The 9,156-nt window shown below is 41.1% G+C and overlaps 1 protein-coding gene across 1 annotated transcript; it reads right to left on the reverse strand.

The window, feature by feature from the left end:
- Nucleotides 1–6,882: 6,882 nt before the first annotated feature.
- LACBIDRAFT_334822 (uncharacterized protein) lies at nucleotides 6,883–8,787 on the reverse strand (the record flags this gene model as incomplete). The annotated part of the gene is made up of 4 exons (XM_001889652.1): nucleotides 6,883–6,983; nucleotides 7,025–7,091; nucleotides 7,129–7,235; nucleotides 7,581–8,787. The coding sequence occupies 4 exons, from the start codon at nucleotides 8,785–8,787 to the stop codon at nucleotides 6,883–6,885; spliced, it is 1,482 nt and encodes a 493-aa protein (XP_001889687.1).
- Between the last annotated feature and the right edge of the window lie 369 nt (nucleotides 8,788–9,156).

The following is a 9,156-nucleotide window of genomic DNA, read 5'->3' on the forward strand; positions in this document are numbered from 1 at the left end:
ACTGTGACAACTTCCAAAAATGGGATTTGACAAAATGGGAAATTCTGAATGACTGCAACCTACTGGAAGCAATTCACAATTTGAAGCAGAAATATTTTAAACACTCAATCTCCCTGCTATTGTCATAAGCCCCATAAAGTCTCTGAGATATAAAATTCTATAGTCTCCCCAAAAAAGTGAATTTGAATTGATTCCCCTCCTTGGACATTTGCAGTTGCAAATATTGCCCAGGATTGATAGGAGAAGGTATCTATTGTCATAGTATTGTACATATACATAACTATTACTGTTCCATGATCTGATTTGACCACATTGCCAGAAATAAAGCATTTAATGGCTAATAAAACTTCAAGAAACTGTGAAAATTAAGAGACATATAGTCAATATGGTTCCCAGAAACCCTGCTTCCAAGGGGTTACAGTTAATATGGGTGTTTTGAAATGTCCATGCCAAGTGCTTCTACCTATCTCTTGAGTTTTGGGCACAGATGCTTCTCAAATGGCCCACAAAGCTCACTGAAGCATGACAGAGAGATTTCCAAATCAGGCCTAGAAAGGTCTGGGGGTCTCAGATCCTTGTATGAATAGGACCTCTGTTTATTTCCTTGGGATAGTGTTCCTAGGTATGAGAGGTGTCTTGTGAAATATTTTCAGCCCCAATTCACCAAGAAAAATGTCAAGGATTGGTCCAGGACGATTGCTCTATGCAAAATGTACTTTTCTTGGGGACTATTCAAGTTATACCCAGTGTAAATTTATTTGCTATCATATTATACTTCAGGTGTTGTTTAAAGGACATCCTGAGTCTCCATGGATTAACTCAAAAGGGTGGTAGCACTTTTTCTTCTTGCAGAAAAGAAGGACCGATGTTGTAGATACTTGTTTACTTTCAGAAAAACTCTGGAAATTAACTTCTACAGACATCATGCAATGGTCATTTTAACATTTCTACCTACCTTTTGTATTATACACACTACAAACATTAATAGGGAGTCATTTTTCCTCATTCCAGCAAATATATTGAGTGAAAAATACATAAAGTGGAGAACAAGTTCAAATTTACCTTTTAGGGGAGGATATAAATTTTCTAGCCCAAAGACTTTATGAAGCTCATAACAATAGCAGGGAGATTCAGTGTTCAAAATATCTCTTCCTCAAGTTGTGAATTGCTTTCAGTAGGTTGCAGTCATTTAGAATTTCCTATTTTGTCAAATCCCATTTTTGGAAGTTGTCACAGTGAATGCTCTGCCTTATCCTGAGTTTTCATTCATTCATCCCCAGACTTGGTATGTACAATCTAAACCTCCTTAGCTATGTCTCATACACCAGAGCTTAGTTTTGAAAATGTTTGGTTCTTGTGTTACAGCACCAACTTTGTTCAAAAAATGACCAGACATTCTTTTTTCCCAGTTAGTGTATGTATTTTGAGCTGTCTGCAGCCATACTTAGCCGATTTTTGCAACATGGACCTCATCTAAGAACCTAACCGTTTTGCAAGTGGTTTTGTGGAGCTTCCTCAGGGAGTGTGTCAGTATCCAAACAAACCCACAAGTGAGGCAGGATAAGTGCTGGGGGTGAGCATAAGGGCAGAAACATGAAAATAGACATGTGTTGGACATGTGTGTAGTACGTACCTACATGAGAAGTTAGCAACAAATATGTGAACGGATTTGTGGAGTGCTTTTGTGGAGAATTTTGGTATCCGAACGACCCCAAGATTATGAGTTCTCTGATGAGGCTCTGTTCGGGAACAGAATGCGAAATTCTCATGCCAGATTCTCGCCTAATTTAGTACTATCAGTGGTGGGAACTTTGCAAATTTGAATGAATTGGGTGCAGGAAAGGGACTCCGGGCCTATTTTATTAAAACTTGGGATGGTGATGCATCTTAAAGTAACTCTGAATCTAACTAGAATAATATCTGAACCGATAGAGGTGGGGGAGAAGAGCTACAAGGCAAAATACACAGAATGCTCAAATCTCCATACATGGACATCGACTTTGCAAGATCAGTCACATCAAAGTAACGCGGCGGTGAGGGCAAATGTTTCCCAGTTTGCCCCTTAGCGGGGTTTACCGCCGTCACACATAGGGTCTGTGACACAAACCCAGGTGTATACAAATGTCCAAGCCTGTATCACCTTCTGCAGTTCATTTTTTACTGTCGAGATAGCTAGGATACATAGATTACATGTATGAGTACCTAGGAATGTAGTTTTATAAAAATCGGTCCATTGTGGAAGCAACGCAGGGCAGAATATTGTCAATTAAACATAGTGTTCGAAAGTCTGGTTAGGTCTGGTTATTGGGTGCCCAGGGGCTCTAACCGAGACCAAGACTGGTTAGCCTTTGTCCTGAAACCTAAAATAACCTAACCGGACTGCAACTAACCAGTTACGGTCAGTTATTTGCAGTTACTAACTGGTTAGGACCGAAAAATAAAGAATCAGTTATAACAAGGCAAATATGCTTATATGTATCTTGATAGATATTATTTCTGCATATTCTAGCTTTAAAACGAGCCCAAGAACGCTAAATTCGGTGAAGAATTGACATATTTATGCAATTATCCTTGAAAGTCTACACATTTGAGTGATATTTTAGAGATTTGACCATAACTTAGTCAAATTTTAAGCGTTTTCGACGTTCTAAAGTGCGTTTTGAAGGTGTATAATAGGGCTGGTTATAACCGGTTATTTAATGGTTAGTTAACCGCAAAATAACCGGTTATTCCATTTTCGAAATCAACTAACCCTAACCGCGGTAAGGTTAGTGTTGCGGTTAGGTCCAGTTATTTTCTGGTTATTTTCTGGTTAACTAACCTAACTTTCAAACACTAATTAAACAGATTTGCAAAGTTAATACCCTTGCAAAGTTCCCACCAGTGATAGTAGTTGAAATTCTGATCAAATGAGCACGTGCATTTCAGCCTTGACTGGTGTGACATCCAAAATTGGTCAATGGTTTCAAGGCTTTTGTCATGTTGAACAACCACGATACTGTCACCTTACAGCAGAGAGTGCTTACTGCCACCACAGCCTTCCTTCATCTCATTGGAATTGCTGCTGTGTTGTATCGGGAACCTAATTACTGGAAGCAAGACTATCACACATCAGCACTTTCAGGCGAAGCTAGTGCTTGAAAGTCCAGGCCAGTCCAGTTTTTTGGCCCAAAATGAAAAGACTGAGACCAAGACCAGTCCACACATTTCTTAAAACCTCAAAAGACTGGACGAGGTTTTATCAGTGCCCCCCCTATTCCTGCAGGATTCCGGTGGAATGAAATTTAGCAGTAAGCCCTGCTAAATTTGTCATTCCTGTGTTTTCTCATTCCAGTGGAATCTGATCATTCCGGAATTTACACCAGAATGTTCCCCGGAATGGTCTTCCCCAGAATGGGCAGGAATAGCATTCCCCGGAATGTGCAGGAACTGTAATCTGGTTATTTTATTGTATTATAGTTCATTTATTTTCAATGGATAACAAACAATGCTTGTTTGGCAAACACTGCTCACCAAACACGGCCACCCTCTCCTTCCACCACCACCACCATACTCGTCACCGCCACCAACACCACACTGTCACCGTCACCCCTAGCCACCACCACCCACGTCACCCTTCTATCACCCATGACCACGACAGGTCACACCCTGCCCCCGAAAACTCCCCACCATCCATGAAACAGCCATAGCATGCACAAAAACGTCCCAGTGCCCACGAAACCCACACACTGCCCACGAAAACATCCTAGCACCCACCGAAAACCACCTGTGCCCACCAAAAACATTCAGTGCACACCGAAAAACATTCAGTGCCCACCAAAAAACACCTAGCACCCATCAAAAGACATGAAACAACGACCCCAGACACAAAACGACACCCAACAGGACACGAAATGACGCCCAGCGCCCATAAAACAACCACGGATGATGATGACAGGACAATGGATGGCAACGATGGGACAATGTGTCCACGCCAATGACAACAACGCCCACGGCGATGTATCCACGCCACACGAGGGGACAACATGTCAACGCCAACGTGACAACATCCACGCCAATGCCAACGCAACGATGTCCATGCCAACGCCAACGCAATGACGTCCATGCCCATGCCAACGCCAATGTGATGATGTCCACACCAATGCCACCATGTCAACGACCACACAAGAATGAAAATGGGGTGACAACGAGCCCATGAGAGTGAGCTTCCTATGTGAGTGTACACCATATCTTTCCCCCTCTCATACCACCCCCTCCTCCTCCCTCACTCCCTCTTTCTATCACTCCACCCAATTCCCCTCCCTCCCCTCTCCATCACCCCCTTCCCTTCCCTACCCCTCCACCACTCCCCTCTCCATCACTCCTCCCTGTCCACCACTCTCTCCCTCCCTCCATAACTCTCCCCTCCTTCCTACCCCTTTCCTTGTCTATTCCTTGTCCCTACCCCTTACTGCCTTGTCTTTCACCCACCCCCTTTCCCTGTCCCTACCCCACTGTCCCCCTTTCTTTAAATATTGTATGTTAGTTTGTAATAAAATACATCCCATGTCTTTGAATACATCCAATACATTACAATTCAAGCTATCAACTTCAATTTTATCAGGAAAAGTGGTCAGAATGATGTTGGAGTTGAATAAATACATCTTAAGTCACATGACTTGTAAATTCCTGTGGATTCCTGTGGAATTCCAGTGGAATGACAGGATTCCTGCAGGAATAGGTGGGGCACTGAGAAGACCGTGTCATGCAGGAGTGAGAATAGTGTAATCGGACGCGCTGACAAGATGCGTGAACACCTAAACAACACACACACACACAAACACCTTAAACACTTATCACCACAGGTACGTGCTCGGTACTTCAAGTTCGGGTTCGTACGGTAAACAGAATTACCACACTTGTTTTAAGTAGAAGTTCGGGGAAACATTTTTTTTGTATATTTTATATCACTTGTCTAAGTCTAGTAGACCTTTTTGGAACAAAAGGTATTGTTTTACGTGCGGACACAGTATAGAATTCGAAACTTAGTAGTCTTCGAAGGGAAACAGCTTTTATTGGGACTGTCTCGGTGTTCTGGGATTGCGTTCTAACTGTATACGAAGAAATGACAAGGAAATTGTGCTTTGTAGACTTTTATAACTCCCTTGAGCTTTTATTATGCCTCTGATGCGGTCCAAACTAGTCTTAAAGACTCTTCAAGCATGCTCACTTGGATTCCTCGGTAATAGTAGAGAGCTCTCTTACTAATTGACGAGACAACCTTACAAAAGCTTTGTGATCCCCACTTAACACGCTGGTTCCGGGCACACATTACTTATGTCTGCGAAGAAAAGTCCTTAAATTGATTACAAACTTATCCACTACCTCAGATGCTACTGGGAGTGCGACAGCTGGTCAACGCGGGGGATAATTCCTTGTGTTTCAGCCTGCGCGCGTCCTCTTTTTATACTATTCTATGTCTTCTATTTATATTTACATGTCCGTGCGTTGTCCGAGAGGTCGGACGAATTAATACTGATTTTTAGTAAAGGTTTGAAGTGGCTCGGTTGTGTGTGGCACAACTGAGCTGACTTCTTTTAAGTTTTCGTAGTGTTTTCTCTATTGTGGCGACGCGATGCATCAGTATTGATGCGTACGCGGGAATCGCCGTAAACGGTTTTCACGATTGGTTCAGCCGAGACGAACGGTCTGCTTAGTGATTTTTCTCTCTATTATTAGATACTATGCCCGGGCCTCGGACCGCACGGCAAATCATTCATAGTTTTTCTCTTTTGGCAGGCTTTGGAATATTTCACGAAGCTTAGTTTTCTTGGGTCAATGATGTCATGATTTGTGATGCGTTGATGCGTGTGATGCGCGTGATGTGTCTCTCCACATGACTTCTTGGATCATGCTTCGTAGCATGTGACCGAATTACTTCTTGCGTCAGGTACACGTCGAGTTTCTACGCTCGTGCGTTTATCTTTAGAATTAATATCTTTTAATCCATAATAAGGTGAGACCCTGGTTTGGTGTAAACTCCAACACCCTGTGCAGGGGTGTTTTTTTTTTACTCTAGAACACTCGGTAGCCTACTATTTCATGGTAGTGTAGCCTCTTATTAGACTTTGAGTATATTGAGGTGATTCAGTCACGAACCGACCGCAATTCCTACTGCCTAAGGCGTGCACATTTCTCGGATGTAGACTTTAATCGACTAGACCGGGTTGCGTCTAACGATCCTTATGATCAATGTGACTGTATTTCTACTATAGGAGGTTTTATAGGAGAAATCGCTAAAATTCGCATTTTTACGGGTGTATTGTTACACTCCGTATCAGCACTGTAAAGTACTGGACTGGACCAGGACCGAAAAAGACCAACACTGTTGTCTTTTTCAGTCTTTGGACCAGTCTTGGTCCAAACTGGTTACAACCAGTTCAAGACTGGTTTTTCAACTAAATATGGAATAAAATTTGCAATTGTGAGTTGGTAAAAATTCTAAGGTACATCTACTATTTTCACAAAATATTTTACAGTCTTGTATGTATCTTTGTCAGTTTTTGGCCTAAAAATATGATCTTAGGTGCATTTTGAAGGGTTATTATGTAGGTACAAAAAGCCAATCTTAACCGACAAGACCAGTCCATGTTAACCAGTCTTTTTGCGGTCTTGTGATCTCAAATTTGAAAGACCAAGACTGCAGGTCCAGTCTTTTGCACTTCAGTCACCCACTCTCAGGCTCAGTAAGACTTCTTCTCCATTTACTACAAACTTTAACTTGTGACTAGTTTTAGTATTACAGTATGGGTACTCCAGAATGATAATCTTTGGAACCTCTGCATAGGATACATGCTCAATCATTTCACCTGAGCAACCCCCACATATTTCTGTAGATGGCTTTTAAATTGATCCTATCCATTTTGAAGTTGATGCTGGTATAGGGTCAAATGCATGTAGAACATATCCTAGTGTATCATCTACTTCATATGCATTTCCACAGTCTGAACATATTATTTCAGCCACTGCATTATTTTTTTCATACTTAAGCATTTCAAATGTAAGTTGTCCAACACTAGCTCCTGTTTTGCCTGTAGGAAATTTGATAGGATCTAAATTATGAAGATCATGTCTAAGTTCATCTCTTACATTTTCTAAAGTAAGTGTTCCTTCAAGCACCTTGTTGAAACCAGCTGCCAATGCACCTAAATAATCTTGGTTGATCTCTGTAAAATTTGTAGTCCACCTTAAAGGATCTATGTTCCAAATATGATGTAGTATCACAAATAAGCTATCATGTGCACAACTGTAATTTATACTGTCCCATTGAAGTCCTAACTTGATGCTAGACTTAGGCTTCAGTATCTTTTTACTCTTTTTCTTTATATTAATTTTATCATCATCATCCAGCTTATGCTTGACTGCAACTGATCCCTTAGATGGGACAAATGTTGAAGGTTTCTTGGGTTGCTCTGCTTTCTTATCTTTTCCTCTCTTAATTATCTGCCATGGACTGTCTGTAACCACAGGTAGTATATCCATTGGATCACTTTCACTCCACCTCAAAGATGCATCTGTTTTCTCTGGAACATATGCTGTACCTTTCCAGTTCTGAAAATTTCTGATCAATGAATTGTGTGTGTATCCTACAACACAAGGAGGAAGTGACCCTTCATATCTAAGCCTGGTAATTTCATCTAGAAGTTCTTGTTCTCTAAGTTCCTGCATAAGATATTTTGCACATCCTCTAGTAACAATGCTGGGCTCAAAGCCTTGTAGAATGATAGTTCCAGCTGCACTTGCACTTCTGGAGAGGCAAGTGTAGTAAGACATATGAGTATGGCAGCTGTTAAGATGGACAACATTGTATGGTCTAGTTTTTCCTTGAGCTGCATAATCTGTCATTGCAAAATTAGGTAGAACCCAAACTTGTTGTCTTTCTATAGACTCCTTCAGGTCACTAGGGAATGTACATGTAATAGTTTTAGATCCCTTCACTAAAGGTACCACATTTTCTGGAAGCCCAGGTATTTGAATAGTTTTTGAAGGCTTATCTAATTTTACAAATAGAGTGTCCAGTATTCTCTTTCCATGTGGACCTTTCTTTGCCTGCCATCCAACTACAAATCCTTCTTGACCTTTTGTTATGCACAGCTCAGTCGCATCATTATTTCTGATCATCACAAGCATTCCAAGGCAGAGTGAAAGCTTTCCAGCAAAGTGTTCAGTTGATCCATGTCTGACATTCCAGATTTGATGTTGATCATCAAAGTCAATTTGATTTGACTTGTGCTTTGATTTTGAAGCAGCCTTTGATTTTCCCCACTTTGTTTTATTAGCTGGGTCAGCATCCTTTCCCCACTTATCTACAGAGTAAAAATGGGTCAATTTTTGGCCTGTCTCCTTAGCAAATCTTTCACACCCCATTTGATTAATTTGATCTTTTTGTGTGTGTCTTCCACATATAATTGCCACATTTCTGAATTCCTTTGAAGCAATCTTAGGTCTTCCTGGCTTTTTACTAGCTTGAAGAGTTCTCAAAAATTTAATGTCCTCAGCAGTACAATTTCCATATCTCATATTGACCAATGCTTTTCTCAGTGATGCATCTTGGGGAGTCTGAGTTTTCTGCCTCATATTCTCTCTAAGTATAACTACAGTTGTAACCTGATGCCAGAGAGCTTTTCCTACAGCAGCTTCTTGGCCACCTGGCTTCAAGCCTGAATGGATTTGTGTCCCAACTGAGTGACTGTATAGAGATTGACCACCAACAGGGGGCAGTTGGGCAAAATCACCAGCAAATATCATATTAATTCCACCATATGGCTTATCAAAATTATTGAGTGCTTTGGCTAACTGTGAAGCAATTTTATACATGTCATGGCATGAGAGCATTGATACCTCATCTAAGAATATATAGTCAACTCCATCTAGTCTAGCTCTGACTTGAGCAATGCTTGTAGCCTCATTTCTGATACCCATTCCACTTATTGGCACACCCAAAAATGAATGATAAGTTGATCCATTCAGAAGAGCAGCTGATGATCCTGTTGGTCCAAGCACAATAAATCTATGAGACTCATTTCTCTGTTGAAAAAAATAAATGAGGGCTTTGAAGACTTGTGATTTTCCAGCACCACCCATGCCACTCAGATACATTTTTAACTGTTCAGTCTG

The sequence above is a fragment of the Laccaria bicolor genome, genomic scaffold (genome assembly GCF_000143565.1).
Source record: "Laccaria bicolor S238N-H82 LACBIscaffold_70 genomic scaffold, whole genome shotgun sequence".
Lineage (NCBI taxonomy): Eukaryota > Fungi > Basidiomycota > Agaricomycetes > Agaricales > Hydnangiaceae > Laccaria > Laccaria bicolor.